At 43.2% G+C, this 17,217-nt stretch overlaps 1 protein-coding gene across 9 annotated transcripts in view; it reads right to left on the minus strand.

Moving 5' to 3' along the window:
• Positions 1 to 4,922: 4,922 nt before the first annotated feature.
• The window catches only part of rad54b (RAD54 homolog B), a 298,314-nt gene continuing 286,019 nt past the window's right edge, over positions 4,923 to 17,217 (minus strand). For 8 of the 9 annotated variants that reach the window (XM_070894097.1, XM_070894106.1, XM_070894063.1 and 5 more), the window contains 2 exons: positions 12,884 to 13,081; positions 4,923 to 8,255 (listed from right to left, as the gene is read on the minus strand). In XM_070894097.1, the coding sequence (XP_070750198.1) occupies positions 8,032 to 8,255; positions 12,884 to 13,081 (422 nt within the window). In that variant the 3' untranslated portion in view covers positions 4,923 to 8,031. The remainder of the gene's footprint in view (positions 8,256 to 12,883; positions 13,082 to 17,217) is intronic. The other variant, XM_070894115.1, reaches the window with a different exon arrangement.

Below are 17,217 nucleotides of genomic sequence, written 5' to 3' on the forward strand. Positions count from 1 at the left end.
TGTGTCCTCCGTACTTGCTTGCGTGCTTGGGGTCTCGCTGTGAGTGGACACGACACCTTGGGGTGCAGCGCGTGTCCAGCCAGCAATGCATGCCATAGGGCATTTGTTGCGGCTGTCTGCTGCCTAATCACCTCCAACATCTCCCGAGCAGTCTGTGACTGCTCAGAAGACCAGCTGGAGAAGAGCGTGCAGAACTCGCTCCAAGTTGTGGAGAACTGGCTCCAATTTGATGAGAAACCCGCGAATCCCTGGATAAGGTCGCGACCATCTCCCTGCACAGGGATAGTAAAGCTCTCCGTCTGGTCCTCCGTGGCAGACGATTGTATAGCACGCTGACCGGACCTCCGTGGGGTTGGCGTGTGCAATGTCACGCGCCTTGGCGTCACCACCTGTACACCGCTTGGTCCCGGTGCCTCATCCTTCTCAAAAGAGATGGCCGCAGGTTGTTTCCCCCCCCCACAAAAAAATCATCATCTTCCTCCTCCTCCTCCTGTTCATGCACAGCAGCAGGATTCTGCAGTGGCTCCTCTTCTGCCTCTTCCTCCTGTGGAGTTGCTGAAGGTTCAGTGGACTCCACGGACACTTGTTGACCTTTGAAAGACAAATGAAATTTATAAACAACGTTTAACAATTCAAATCAATACATCTCAATTTTTCAAGAACTCAAAACATTACAATGCTTTCCATTACCCCATATGCACAAGGAATCACCAGGCCTAACATGACCTCATTCGAAGATCAATAGTACATCACAATTATATATCAAATTACATTATAATTACATAACATTACATGCGTAACTAAGATATATGTAGTATTTACTATTGATTCACACATTGAACAATGCACAGTTCTCATTACTCACGTGACTCAAGGGTGGGTTCGGCCACACCACGGGTTGTGACCGAACGGCTTTCAGGCCCCACCAAGGCCACCGCAAGCTCCTCGTAAGCACTTAAAGACTGGAACATGGCAGAGCCCCCGCCCGTCCTGCGTTACCCGCGGTGGTTGATAGATATCTTCTTTTGTAAATGATAAGATAACATTGCACGGCATAAGCAAATGGATTTGGCAATAAACATTTAAGACTGACAGATTTAAATGTTCAATTAAAAATTTGTATTATATTGCATAGGAATAAAATATTTCATACTATAACATTCAACTTTATGCTGGGATACACAAATTTATTCATAATTTAGTTATGTTTAAAAATAACGAAATAACATTGCAGATTGTAGTTACAATTTCCATACATCATTAAATAATACATATGGATGATTTCAAATATAAATTTCAACTTACTCTGGCAGCCGCCAGTAGGCTGTTCCATCTTTTGCGGCACTGGTCCGGTTTCCGCGCTTCATTTGATGCCAACGTGACCACGTCGGCAATCTCTGCCCAAATCCTCCTATATGCATGAGGTAGAGGTTTCCCATGCCCACCCCGTGTCAAATCCACCCACCTCGTGCTGACTATATTCACGAGGACCTCATTGGCCTCCTCGCTGAAGGGCTTGGCCCTTCGTCTTTCAATTGATCCCTCCATTTTCAAAGAATAAAATGCTGATGATAAATTTTTTTATGAAATTCTAAGTAGTATTATCACTGTACGTAACAGTATTTAAAATTTGTTAAAATGCGAAAATAATTTGAAATATGTGTAATATTAGCAGATAAATTCAAACAACCCAGAAAATCCTTTCTCCTCTCTCTCTCCCTGAGCCTCACAGAGCTTTTGAGCATGTGTGATGACCCCTGATCTCTCAAAACGTGGCAAAGAAAATCAACCTAAAAAAAAACTGAAGCTACACATGCGCAGTATTGCGTTACTAGGGAAGCTTTTTTCTCTTCATTGACTTCCATTTTCTTTGGGCGATTGTGAGAGCGCCGAAAAATCAGATCGCCCATTTGACATCGCTGGGGTAAGGCAGCGTGGAAAATTGCAAAAAAAAAATGTGCCTTGTGCCAGCAATCAGCACGGGCGATACGTCCCACATCGCTGGAACGAGGCCCATTCTTTTGGGCCTTGGCCACCTAGTGGAAAGTCTAGCCCAACGACTTTCAGTGCAAAGTACTCATTTCTGTTTGAGTGTTCAACATGAACGTCGACACCTTCTGTCCTAGTTCCTGACCAATTAACTCCCATTCTTAGTCTCACTATCACTGTCACATTAATTTGTCTCTATCTGCCAGGTTGATCCCAAATCTTTCAAAACTGCTGACTATATCCTGCTCTTCAAACAAAAAACTGCTTTCATCCCTTCCAGCCTCTCAAACTACCATCTCATCTCCAACTTTCACTTTCTTTCTAAATCCTGGTCTTTGCCACGCAACTATGCTCCCACCTCGCCCTATTCAAAGGCCTAAAATCAGGCTTCCACCCCACCCACAGCACTGAAACTGCACGGGTCAAGTTACCAACAGCTCATTGATTATGACATAGTTTAGTGTCACTCACGGTCCTCCTCCAAATTTCCAATTTTCAATGCCGTCAACCATTCCGTCCTCCTCAAATATTTTGGTTCAGTCCAAATCCATGGCGCTGCTCTTCTGGTTCCACTCCTATCCATGATACCATAGACATTATAGTCCCTCAAATGTTTTCGCCTCCATGCCTGCAGTCACTTCTGGTATAGCTCAGGGTTCTAATTTTGGTCATCTCATCATTTACATGCTACTCTTTAGCAATGTTATAGGGTCAGCGTTCTCATGTATACTGATGAAAATAGTACAACAGTACCTCCTTTGTCAAACCCATGAATGTTGCTGCTCTAACTGCCTATCCAACAACCAATGTCTGGATGAACCAAAGCGTCTTTTAGCTTAATGTTGGCAAAATCAAAACTCTTACATGCCTTCAGTCTCAACTTCATCCCTTTCCTTGGTTATCACCTCAAACTAATCCCAGAAGTGCGGAATCTTGGTATATTGCTTGACCCTAAGCTCAGATTACTCCCCCACATCTGATCTTTCGTCTCTACATCATTATTTGTCTTCGCCCTTACCTCTCAAACCATAAAACATACTTTTATCACCTTGTGGCTGGACTTCTACAATGCTCTCCTTGCTAGCCTCCCCATTTCAAACATTCATAAAATACTGCAGCCATGTCTTCTCCTACAAGAAGCCCCACAGCCCCATCATCTGTTTTACTAAGCTCCATTAACTTCCTACGTCCCAGATAATTGATTAAGGTTCTTGAACTCACCTTCAAATCCCTTCAGTGTCAGCCCAGAGTTCTAGCATTATGTCGCTGGGTGCACCCTCTATCCACCAGCACCAGCCTAATTTTCATTCCCTCTGCTCCAGTCAGCAACTGAAGTGTAGTGTTTTGAAACAGCTTTGTATACAAGCTGTTGTTAAATGAGAGAGGGAGTGGCTTGCTATTACTAATAGTAAAGAGAGCCAATATATCAGCCGAGGAAGGCAACTATACAAGGTGGAAGGAGAGTAACATGAGCATGCATGAAAAATATTTGAAAGAACCTGCAGTTTCAGCAATTGGCAACCTAGAAACTATTCTCTTTTGCTAACCTAGGTTTGCCACTGACATACATGTAGGAAGCTGAATGAACAATTAAATCCTTCAGCCTATTGATAAAGTGGAGTGAGGCCCTTGGCTTGTAACTCATTCCTCACTATGTAGTAAAATATAATTCCAAAATTGGATTCTTGATTCATTCCTGCTTATTTAAAAAAAAAGACAACTAAGGCATACATTTGGTTAATGCCCATTATGTCATCATGTGTATATATATATATACTTGTATATGTGCACACGTGTCCTCATCTCAGATTACAGGTAACGCATGATCCTTTCCAGAAGGTAAGATCCCAGTTTGCAATTAATTATCTCTGGTAATCGGTAGTTTTCATTATTACAGTGAATTAAAAATTCATATAATTAAAAAGTTTTACATCTGGCAGTATGGCCATAGAGCAGCAAATTAAAGCAGAGAAACAGTTACCTGAAGAGAGAATTTTATTTGCGCATGAGTAACACCAAATCAACTTATTGGTCTTTCGGCGATAGCGGTATTATTTCTGCACTTTGCCAAAAATACCGTTACAAATACTGCTATTTTATAAAGGCATAAATTGGTAACGCAATGCAACCAACGGTAAAAATCGGCGTTGCATGAGGATTCGCGGTGGAAACCCCAGTCCTTGCCAACTTTAGTCTGAGGCTGATTACCGCTAAAAGACAGGCTCTGGGGGGGGGGGGGGGGGGGGGCCGGAGAAAACACACCAAAAAAAAAATCACAAAAAACAAAAAATCACAAAACATTTACAAGACCATTAATTAGTAATCACTGCAAAATAATGAATAAAAACTTTAACACCTTTTTTGAGGTTTTCATACTTACCGCTGTTTCTGGGGGACTGCAACGCAGGCTTTTCTCGAGCAGTTTTTTTCGCACAGAATATGGGTGCGCCGAACGGTCAATTTAAAGTGATCTTGCATTGTTGGTGTTGCACGACGGTGGTCCGTTTTGCAATGGCATTTCAAAACCGCCGGCGCACAACTTTGGCCAATTTAGGTGAACACCTTTTACCATCAAAAAAGGCGAAATATCGCTGAAAAAACAGGCACAAGGCTGGCCAATTTCTAACCCATGATGCGATATTAGGCATCAAGCTTCTGTTGTTAAAACAATTGTATTCTCCAACAAATTGTGTGTATTGCTCTAGGAGACTTGCTAGGATCTCAAAGAAATTATGGAGCTCCTTGGATTCCTGTATCCATCATGCTTTTTAACACAAAGGCCTTTGAACAACCTAGATTCAGCCAAAATAAAAGTATTTAGAGACAAGAGTAACACAGCATTTGTACTTTGGTTGATGATTACTCACAAAATTTTGTATTACAGTGCAAGCTTACACTGTCTTTTTCCATCAATAAACATAGAACCAAAATGATTCAATTGACATTTTTATTAATCATATTAACTGCATCATAAAACAGAACAATTTCAGACAGTACTGAAACCTTCCTGCAACATTGTTTTCTCTCCCTTCACCACATGCCGCCTCTGTACCCAGCAAACCACAACACATTTCCCTGACTGAAATTGCAGGCAAGTGACCTGCTCCTAGGTCTCTACCCAAGTTTCTCCGTAAACAGCTGGTATGAAGTATGTGAGTGTAGACTTGGTTGATTCCTCCTCAATTTGTCTCATCCTCCTCACCTTGCCTGATTTGGTTAAGATGAGGAACTAGTCACGATGGGATATGTCACCAGACTGCAGTTCGAGAGATTTAGCATGTTTTACGCACATCATTTTCAATCACACTAAAGAAATGGCTATTGTCAATAGAAATGAAAAACAGTTTATTAACAAACTGTTCTATTGTGAGAATATTTTATTACTTGTTAGGTTCACTTCAAAACATATTAAAAAGGAGTTCTCTTGATGGGTCATTGATAAATATATGGTGTAATGGAAATGACCTGGGTTTAATCTCTGACCTACACGAAGATAGTTGACCGTAGCCAGGCCAACAGTTGGGCACTACAATTTGCCTCAGTACCCATGAGCTATGGAGGAAAACAAACAATAAAAAAGTCAGCGTTGCTGTGTCTGATCACTATGCATGTTCCCTTTTGGAATGAATCCATGTAAATATTGGCTGAAAATAAAGCTTGGCATTGGCAAGTCTGCATCCCATGGTTTGACTAACCAGTCAGGAGTTACATTTGGGCAAGGGCACCAGAATGCTGCTTGAAATCATATCACAACAAAATACATCAATTTCTTCAGAGGGAATTAGATTTGAGGAAAAAAATCAAAATTCAGCTTCACCCACCACCAATTAACCCACATTATTATTTTTAAAGAAAAAGGATGGCTAAGAGATAAAAAATATAAGGACTAGAGTCAATTTTTTTTTTTAAAACAGAAGTTGGCACTATTCAATAAAGGACATGTTTAAGACTTTACAAAATAATCATGGAAATTTGACGTCCCTCCTGGCTGGTCCATCCAGTTTTGGAACTGTTTTGAAACTTTGGGAAATTGTTATTTGAATAAAACCCTGAGGCATAGTGTTCAAAGGGACAGTCACACAGTGTAATACTGCAGACTGCCTTACTTAGAGCTTAATATCACCTGGTAGGAGGTGCATATGTGGAATGAGTAGAAATGTTCACAGAACCAGATACTGAAGATTCCGATTCAAATCAAATATTTAAACTTAATTGATCCTTTATCTCGTTCTCTGAAAAAGTCATTTTTGAGAATCTTGAAAAATTATGTAAAATGATGCCATGTTTTAAATTTGCAGAAACAATCCTATAAAATAACAAGTTACAAAGCCTGCTTATCAGTCCTGGTTTTAGTGAATGTCTTCTAAAACCATATTGCTAATTAGTTTTTAAGCAAGCCTCCAAAGTGTAATATTAATCTTCTACTGGGTCAAAGATGAAATTTGGGATACTTCAACATCTTAAGAGGGAAAGAGCCTTACAGGAAAGGTTTGCTGCATTGTCACTACCACCACTGTGGACACCATCACATGCAGGGTAGTACTTTTAAGCACTCCACCAGCCACCCCCTCAAAATGATACATTGTGTCTTGGAAAGTAATAATTGTTCACTTTTCCTGCCCAATTAAAATATGAATCTACTCCCTCACATGAAAAAGATTTGATATGTTGACAGGCTAGCTCCTCCGATAGCTCAGTGAATAAATTCACACTTTGTACAGTACGAAGTATAGACCCAGGAAGGTTTGATCCCTGGTCTGCGCAGAGTTAATTGATCTCAGCCAAGATAGAGCTCCAATTGACCTAACTGCCTCAGAGCTAGGGTGGAATCCAGTTTGATTACTATCAAGCTCACATGACAATAGTTACTGCATTTTAAATTACATTTTTGGCTGTAAAGCTTTGGGATGTCCTGAAGCCGTGAAATATGTTATACAAGTTATTTCTATCCCATGACCCCTAATGGAAAGTATGTGTGGAGTGTCTATTGACACCATTGTGTCAGCCAGCGAGTTGGAGATGGGACGGTACTTATCGCAGGTTGAACTCACCGCCAGTGTATTTTACAGCAAATAGCAAAGCAAAACAAAGTCTATTTACAGAGCCTATTTAAAATGAGTCTCTACGAGCTGCAACAAACAGAACTCGCATGCGTAAAATCAATCCCAGTCACTTACAGCAATGCGGTCTCCAGACGTGATTGACGGGAGAATTACCCAATCATCTCCATTCCGGCCAGCAATAGTGGTGTCACTATATGCAGCCAAGTATGTACTTAAATGGATGGCAGGTATAATAATATTGGGCTAGGCTGTAATGCTCCTGAGAGTAAAACAGACTGACAACACTTGGGCAAGATACCTGAAGGCTATCAGCACCCAAAGAAATGCTCCCGCAATTTTAACCACTCAAGGTGGTAATTCAACATGGATTACCACTTTGAGGGGAAAAAATTGGGAACCAGTGGAAACAGTAAACCTTATATTGTTTTTACTCTGCCTGTTGGCTGCATGCAAACAAAATAGCATTTCATATACTCATACTATTTTTTAATATTTAAGATGTGATAAAGAATGAAGCCTTTGGGTACTGTAGATTAGTACACTTCTGTTTTATCTCTGGGCCTCAGTTTGAATTCTGTCAGACTGAAGAGATGAAGATTTCCTCTCTGTGCTGGCTGCAAGGATCCATGGTGAAATGATCAGTTTGCAGTACAAAACTCCACATAATATGACACAAGTTGACAATTTGTCAATTCTCAATCCAAGTGACCAGCAGTGTGGTTAGTCTGGGAAATGGTTCGAGTTAAGAGATGTTGTTTTGACAGACTAGGGGAGGTTTATTCTGCATCTATCCAGGCTGGTAAGGCTGACATGGTGTACCTATACCCAGCAGTATCAGTTCTCAACTTGATGAACTACAAAAAATTATTACAAAGCAAACTCCATGAACTCAGGCTGAGTACAGTACCAGCATGTTTATACAGATTTTATCCAAGCTTCTAAACAAAGGTTAGTGGAATTACACATTTAAGTCTTTTTTTCAGCTGGATATAGCCTGTGGTTTTGTTGTGTTTTGAAAGATAAAGGTAATATTTTCTTTAGCTTTTTCAAGATAAGGATCTGGGAAGTGTTGAATTTCTCCAGAAAAGTGCTTCCAGCACATTAGTTCTGACATAGAAAGGTGTTTTTGGGAATCAGACTTCTCGGAATTGCGGCCCAGTTGACAGGTTCTAGGAGCCGGAGGCTTTTCAGCAGTGAGGTTAGCTGGAATGAGAACAGCAATTAATTTAAACAATATGGTTTCAAATGCATTTAAAAATATATATTTTCACAACAGATCTGACAGTTAAAACTGATGCAATTCAGCCTTTGGTTATCACATTGTCAAGTCTTCACTTTGGGGAATTCCGTATGAAACAGAGATGTAACTAAAGCTAGGTTAGCCAGAGAATGGTTGTACAGAAAGAACTTGGGGCAGGGAGGTGGAATCAAGAGGGAGAAATTGAAACAGTGGCTAAAGAAACAGGAATGAGAAAGCAGGAAATAATTCAGAATAGGATCTATTAGTGAAAAGGCAGAATCTGAGTAAGGCAAACCAACTAAATCAGGCAGATTTTTAAAAAAGTCACATAGAGATATAGTAAGGCACAGTTAACATACTGTATGTTCTAGGCTGCAACAAGAGTTAAGGGAAGGTTGCAGGAGGTACACATAGATTTTGCAAAGCAGCTCCAGACCCGTAATCGGCTGCCACTTGTGTGGCGTAATTTATATAATGGCTTTGGCGTCTTAGACAGTGTGATAACATCAGGGTTAAAATGCTTAGAACAGAACTATTCCACTGTCAGCCAACTATTTAACTGACCACTGAACATTCCAGCTCTGTACCAGTCATATTATGGAGAACTCAGCAATCAAGCAGCACCAATTAAACCCAGCAACCCAAAGAAAAATGCCACAACGGCCTAGAAATTTGATGGCACTGCGCCTGGAATATAGATGTAAAATGGTGCTCGTGTTCAATATGAGGGGCAGCATGCACACACACATTCTGTGCCGCCACCATATTGATAAAGAGATCTGCGTTGGCGTCCAGGACCTGCATAAGAAACAGGCATTAAATGCATTGCATATGCAAATTTGGGACCGAATGCCTTTTTGAGGCGGTCTTTGCTTAAAGGAACCGCTGGAGGCTGCCTCTGGAAAGGCATTTTAAAAAAAAATAACCTTATGCTGGAGCTGGATGGGTTAGGCTAATACCACCATATACACCAGGTGAACAGAATGTATTGAGACTTGAAATTCAGACTTGTGCAACAGAATCTTTCTCACTTGAAGTATTCACAAATTGTACTGACATTAATTCTATGATGCCAGCAAACACGATGGGGGCCAGCATAATTTCATCGTCAGCCAACTATTTAATTGGCCACTCTGAGCAAGTAAAATCTTATATTGCAAACCAAATATCCTAAAATGTTACACTTTTTATATGGTAGCAAATGCAACAGGGTGCCAATGATTTGTATTAGCCTTGTTGGGCTCTTGAACATAGAAACATAGAAAATAGGTGCAGGAGTAGGCTATTCGGCCCTTTGAGCCTGCACCATCATTGATGGGATTGAAGGCCGATAAATCCCCAGGGCCTGATGGACTGCATCCCAGAGTACTTAAGGAGGTGGCCTTGGAAATAGTTGATGCGTTGACAGTCATTTTCCAACATTCCATTGACTCTGGATCAGTTCCTATGGAGTGGAGGGTAGCCAATGTAACCCCACTTTTTAAAAAAGGAGGGAGAGAGAAAACAGGGAATTATAGACCGGTCAGCCTGACATCGGTAGTGGGTAAAATGATGGAATCAATTATTAAGGATGTCATAGCAGTGCATTTGGAAAGAGGTGACATGATAGGTCCAAGTCAGCATGGATTTGTGAAAGGGAAATCATGCTTGACAAATCTTCTGGAATTTTTTGAGGATGTTTCCAGTAGAGTGGATAAGGGAGAACCAGTTGATGTGGTATATTTGGACTTTCAGAAGGCGTTCGACAAGGTCCCACACAAGAGATTGATGTGCAAAGTTAGAGCACATGGGATTGGGGGTAGTGTACTGACATGGATTGAGAACTGGTTGTCAGACAGGAAGCAAAGAGTAGGAGTAAATGGGTACTTTTCAGAATGGCAGGCAGTGACTAGTGGGGTACCGCAAGGTTCTGTGCTGGGGCCCCAGCTGTTTACACTGTACATTAATGATTTAGATGAGGGGATTAAATGTAGTATCTCCAAATTTGCGGATGACACTAAGTTGGGTGGCAGTGTGAGCTGCGAGGAGGATGCTGTGAGGCTGCAGAGCGACTTGGATAGGTTAGGTGAGTGGGCAAATGCATGGCAGATGAAGTATAATGTGGATAAATGTGAAGTTATCCACTTTGGTGGTAAAAACAGAGAGACAGACTATTATCTGAATGGTGACAGATTAGGAAAAGGGGAGGTGCAAAGAGACCTGGGTGTCATGGTACATCAGTCATTGAAGGTTGGCATGCAGGTGCAGCAGGCGGTTAAGAAAGCAAATGGCATGTTGGCCTTCATAGCAAGGGGATTTGAGTACAGGGGCAGGGAGGTGTTGCTACAGTTGTACAGGGCATTGGTGAGGCCACACCTGGAGTATTGTGTACAGTTTTGGTCTCCTAACCTGAGGAAGGACATTCTTGCTATTGAGGGAGTGCAGCGAAGGTTCACCAGACTGATTCCCGGGATGGCGGGACTGACCTATCAAGAAAGACTGGATCAACTGGGCTTGTATTCACTGGAGTTCAGAAGAATGAGAGGGGACCTCATAGAAACATATAAAATTCTGACGGGGTTAGACAGGTTAGATGCAGGAAGAATGTTCCCAATGTTGGGGAAGTCCAGAACCAGGGGTCACAGTCTAAGGATAAGGGGTAAGCCATTTAGGACCGAGATGCGGAGGAACTTCTTCACCCAGAGAGTGGTGAACCTGTGGAATTCTCTACCACAGAAAGTTGTTGAGGCCAATTCACTAAATATATTCAAAAAGGAGTTAGATGAGGTTCTTACTGCTAGGGGGATCAAGGGGTATGGCGAGAAAGCAGGAATGGGGTACTGAAGTTGAATGTTCAGCCATGAACTCATTGAATGGCGGTGCAGGCTAGAAGGGCCGAATGGCCTACTCCTGCACCTATTTTCTATGTTTCTATTCAATAAGATCATGGCTGATCATTCACCTCAATACCCCTTTCCTGCTTTCTCTCCATAGCCCTTGATCCCTTTTGCCGTAAGGGCCATACCTAAATCCCTCTTGAATATATCCAATGAACTGGCATCAATGACTCTCTGCAGTAGGGAATTCCACAGGTTAACAACTCTCTGAGTGAAGATGTTTCTCCTCATCTCAATCCTAAATGGCTTATCCCTTATCCTTAGACTGTGTCCTCTGGTTCTGGACTTCCCCAACATCGGGAACATTCTTCCTGCATCTAACCTGTCCCGTCCCATCAGAATGTTATATGTTTCTATGAGATCCTCTCTCGTCCTTCTAAACTCCAGTGAATACAGGCCCAGTCGATCCAGTCTTTCCTCATATGTCAGTCCTGCCATGCCGGGAATCAGTCTGGTGAACCTTCGTTGCACTCCCTCAATCGCAAGAACGTCCTTCCTCAGATCAGGAGACCAAAACTGAACACAATATTCCAGGTGAGGCCTCACCAAGGCTCTGTACAACTGCAGTAAGACCTCCCTTACTCCTATACTCAAATCCCCTCGCTATGAAGGCCAACATACCATTTGCCTTCTTCACCGCCTGCTGTACCTGCATGCCAACTTTCAATGATTGATGTACCATGACACCCAGGTCTCGTTGCACCTCCCCTTTTCCTAATCTGCCGTCATTCAGATAATATTCTGCCTTCGTGTTTTTGCCCCAAAAGTGGACAACCTCACATTTATCCACATCGAAAACTCTGCTGCTGTATCCTAACTCGCACCAAGTCCACTGCACCCATCACCCCCATGTTCGCTGATCTACATTGGCTCCCGGTCTGGCAAAGCCTCAATTTTAAAATTCTCATCCTTGTTTTCAAATCTCTCCATGGCCTCACCCCTCCCTATCTCTGTAAACTCCTCCTGCCCTACAACCCGCTGAGATCTCTGCACTCCTCCAATTCTGGCCTCTTGCGCATCCCCAATTTTCTTTGCTCCGTCATTGACGATGTGCCTTCAGCTGCCAAGGCCCTAAAGCTCTGGAATTCCCTCCCTGAGCCTCTCCGCATCTCTACCTCTCTTTCCTCCTTAAAGACGGGTGCAGTAGGCTTCTTAAAACCTACTGCACCCGTCCTAATATTACCGTACAGTCCCAAATTTTGTTTGATGACACTCCTGTGAAGCACCTTGAGATGTTTTACTATGACAATGGTGATGTATAAATGCAAGTTGTTGTTGTTGGTCCAGATTCCTCACACAGTAATGGTTTCAGATCTTCGTCATGAAGTCAGGAGAGGAGCTAAGTAGGTTACTTGTTTCTCCACAGGAAGGGAGGGGAAAATGTCAAGTGGATCAGTCGAGACCAATTCTTGATGGCTGGCCACAGAAATTGAAACAATTCAGGCAAACTGATCGATTCCGACAGGGGAAACACTTGGGAGTGTCATTAACTGATGAGGAAAATGTACTGACTCTGAGCAGGTGCCTTTGTATGTAACATCCTGGTATTCTTGATGTCAAAGATGGTTTAAAGGAACATTGCATCTCAGAGTTTTCCACGCTGGCATCTTAGGCTTACTCCTACAGCATGGGGAGGATGCTGTAATAATTATTTTGCCTCTTTACTTTATCTAACCAAAATGAGTTTATGACACTCATCAAGGCCCAGTACTTACCTAACTGCTCTCCATTTCCCAAACAGTTGCAGTCCAGGAGATCATGGGTAAGACAGTTAGAGCCTTCATTTAATTCGAAAAGATTTCGAAGTTCTTCCAGGGAAAAGCTGGCATGCTCACTCTTTTTTAGGTCAACCACTGTTCCAGACAAACTTTGCTTACTGACCTGTCGCTGATAAATCTTCTCTTCTATGGTCCCTATAATGAAAGAAGTAATATGTTAAAATGCATGACTGATTATGTAAGTGTGTTACGTCTCATTTGTATGTGTCTTTTACCAATGGACCCAAATTTGAACTAATAATATTAAACAGTTATGTGGCATTACATTCAAGTTACGTTTGAATAGTCCAGCTGAACAACTAAGAGAATAAAAAAAAAATTAGTTCCTGGGATGTGGGCGTCGCTAGCAAGGCCAGCATTTATTGCCCATTCCTAATTGTCCTCGAGAAGGCGGTGGTGAGCCACTTCCTCGAATCGCTAAATTCCCTGTAGTGAAGGTTGTCCCACAGTGCTGTTAGGGAGGGAGTTCTAGGATTGTGACTCAGCAACTATGAAGGAACAGCGATATAATTCCAACTCAGTTTGACTTAGAGGGGTACTTGGAGGTAATGGTGATTCCATGCGCCTGCTGCCCTTGTCCTTCTAGGTGGTAGAGGTCATGGGTTTGGAAGGTAGCAAATCTAACACTGCTATTCAAGAAAAGAGGGAGAGAGAAAACAGGGAGCTACAGACCAGTTAGCCTGACATCAGTCGTCAGGAAAATTCTGGAATCCATTGTTAAGGAAGTGGTATCAGGGCACTTAGAAAATCATAATATGATTAGGCAGTCAACATGGTTTTATGAAAGGGAAATCGTGTTTGACAAATTTATTTTAGAGTTTTTTGTGGATGTAACAAGCAGGATAGATAAAGGGGAACCAGAGGATGCAGTATATTTGGATTTCCAAAAGGCATTCGATAAGGTGCCACATAAAAGGTTATTACACAAGATATGGGATTGGAGGTAATGGATAGAGGATTGGTTAATGGATAGAAAACAGACAGTGGGGATAAATGGGTCTTTTTCAGGTTGGCAGGCTGTAACTAGTTGGGTGCCGCAAGGATCAGTGCTGGGGCCTCAGCTATTTACAATCTATGGGCTGAATTTTCCCCAGAGCCATTTTGTGACGTGTTGCCAGAGTTCTGCCCAACAACTCCAAAAATAAATGTGGCAAGTTTCCCCGTTGTATTTTTTGAAATTGAATCCCCTTCTGCGCTTGTGCAAAAAAAAAAAACGTTTTTGATGTGATTGCTATGGGCGCGCATGCCCAGTACAGCTCCCGGTCTGCGATCGGCCATTTTTAAACTGCCAGTTGTGCGTGTGTGTGAACTTTAATTATCATTTGAAAAATCGGAACTGCAGTAAGATGCAACGCAGTGTATGGAACAAGAATTTCTTACAGGATGAAGTGGAGGCACTAGTTACTGTGATTGAGGGCAGATGGCACAAGCTGGACACCAGCAGAGGTCACATAAAAGTTTCACCAAAAGAAATGAAGAAAAGCTGGAACCACCTTGCAGAAGATTACTGTGCAATGGTGATCACCTTGAGGTCTGGAGGCCAGTACAAAAAGAAGTGGTAGGACCTTGGTCAAGTAGTTAGTGTAAGTAATATTTTCATTTATTCAATGGAATTTCAATTGTAAACGTGACCAGCTGTATATGTTCTACCAAGCCTCTCTAAAAAGTTATATTTTCATCTTTGCAGAGGAAAGTGGCACACAACAAACGAGAAAGAACTCGAACAGGAGGAGGCCCGGCAAATCTGCACCCACTGACACCCTTGGAAGAGAGGGTCGCTGATTTGATGGGTCCTGCCTGGAGAAAAGAAACCACCACTGCGCAAACTGAGCCCACACTCGTGGGAGAGGGTAAGTCCTGCAAATTCCACAGTCGGCTTTGCTAAATGTTAAGTACTGCATGGGCTAGCTACGCTTCGGTTGATGCAATGTGCTATCATTCATTGTAGTCCTTCAAATCAGCCTACTGCCTGCCCTGTGTGAGCCAACTCATGCCACCCACCCTGCCCCCTCCTCTGCTGCTAACCATTTGTCTGTTCTGTTATATTTTGCAGAACTTGAGACCAACTCTGACGATGCAGAAGATTCAGAAGAGGACGAGCCTGAAGAGAACATCTTCCAATCTCACCTTCCAGACCAAGAGCATGGGGGTGAGGGGGCGGGGTTGGATGAAGCCTCCACTGTTGTACTCACTTTGGAGGTGGTGCATGTGCGCCCATTGAGGTGCTAGCCCCTTCCCGGAGTAGTGGTTTGAGTGTGGGTGGGACATTCCATGGTTTCCCACCGTCCGAGGCTGGGGATTCCAGTGGGGTGCAGCGAGGCACACCCAGGGCCCCATCGTTCCAGGCTGCGCGTCCCAGTGGGATGCAGCGAGCCATGCCCAGGGTGAGGAGGGGAAGGAGAACATAACCTGAGGTGCAGGATCTAACAGATGTGGTTCAGATGATGGCAATGAGTCCGGAGAGCATTGACCTCACCTGATCTCTCCCGGACACTATCAGTGGGGTGGGTGATGAGGTATCGGACCTGGCGGGAGAAATAACAACACTCTCACGTGAAATGGGAACGCTGTCCGGGAACATGAGAGGGAATATCTCAATCAGCTGAAACAATGTTGGTGCACGAGGGAGGGAATGTCGCAGGTAGCTGATGCACTGTTAGTGAACATGAGGGAGGGAACGTTGTTGGTAGTTGACACACTGTCAGGACACGAGGGAGGGAATGTCGGAGTTAGCTGCTGCAATAAGGGAACACACCTAGATCCCGCGGCCATTAACTGAATCAACTGCCACTGCTACTCCAATCCCCAGACCAGCTTCTGAAGAGGCCCAAGCCGGGACATCCACATTACCACCTGCCCCACCCCACCATCAAGAAGTGCGCATTACCAGAGATGTTCGAAAGAATAAGCTTGGTACCAACCCGATAAACGCTGCAGGGGTGGTGGAGTCACCAAGACCAAGCGCAGCGGGCGATCTTAGAATAAGGTGGAGGAGAGATGGGTGCAGCCTTTCTTTGCTGTTGTTGTTATTGTTGTTGCTACTGTTGTAACTGTTCTCAACTTAAAAACATTTTTAAGTTATGTAAATTTACAAGTTTAAAAGTTAGTAAGTGATCTTAAAGTTTGTAAGTGATCTTAAGTGAAAACTCTAAAGTTTGATACAAGAATATTTTTATTAAAGTTAAGTACAAACAACTGTTTGTTAAACTTTTGAATACAATCTATTTTAAATTATAACTGAATCATTTCCATTATTTGTTCCATTAACATAACACAACATTACGGAACAGGTCCAAACCATAAACATGGTCCATGTGGAATAGTTACCGCTGAGCCTTCAGGCAGCAAAATGTTCATGGATGAGCTGCTGGCGCAAGGCTCGAGGAATCGTTAAAGGGTCATGATGGCCCGCCCTCCTCTGCATCGTGCTCCGGGTTCAGGTAGTTGCATGGCTTCCTCGTCCTCTGCATCTTCCTCATCGTCATCATCAGCCACTCTCACCTCAGGTGGTTCTTCGACTACCAGCTGCTGCTGCGCCTGATGGTTAAGTTATGCACCATGCAGGACACAACAGTGAACTGACCAACAATTTCAGGGGCGTATAGCAAGTAGCCTCCGGAATGGTCCACGCATCGGAAATGCTGTATCAAGATGCCAATGGTCTTCTCTATTATGTTGTGCTTCGCAATGTGCGTCATGATGTATTCCCAGTCAGCTTCTGTCCAGGTTACGCGTAGGGGCGTCATGAGCCAGGTGGCGAGGCTGTACCCTTTGTCTCCCAGTAGCCAACTCTGCTCTTCTGCCTGCTGCAGAAACTTGGCAGATATAGCGCTCTCGCGTAGGATGAACACATCATGGGTGCTCCTAGGGTATCTCGCATCAACTGACATGATGCGATGCATGTCGTCGCATATGAGCTGCACATTAATGGAGTGGAAGCCTTTTCTGTTCCTGTACATCTCAGAATCCTCCAAAGGTGCTCATAAGGCAATGTGAGTACAATCAATGCAGCCCTGTACCTTGGGGAAACCAGCAATCCTGGAGAAGCCCACAGCCCTTTCACGCATTGCCTGGGCAGTCATGGGGAACATTATGTAGTCATTCCTCAGGGCATATAGTGCAGCAGTCACCTGCCGAATGTGGACATGTGTTACATGTTGAGAAATGGCGTACACATCCCCAGTTGTAGTTGGAACGATCCAGATGCATAGAATGAAAGTGCAGCTGTAACCTTCACTTCAACTGACAAAGCAGTCCTCCTGATTCTTCAA

The sequence above is a fragment of the Pristiophorus japonicus genome, chromosome 1 (genome assembly GCF_044704955.1).
Source record: "Pristiophorus japonicus isolate sPriJap1 chromosome 1, sPriJap1.hap1, whole genome shotgun sequence".
Taxonomy (NCBI): Eukaryota; Metazoa; Chordata; class Chondrichthyes; family Pristiophoridae; genus Pristiophorus; species Pristiophorus japonicus.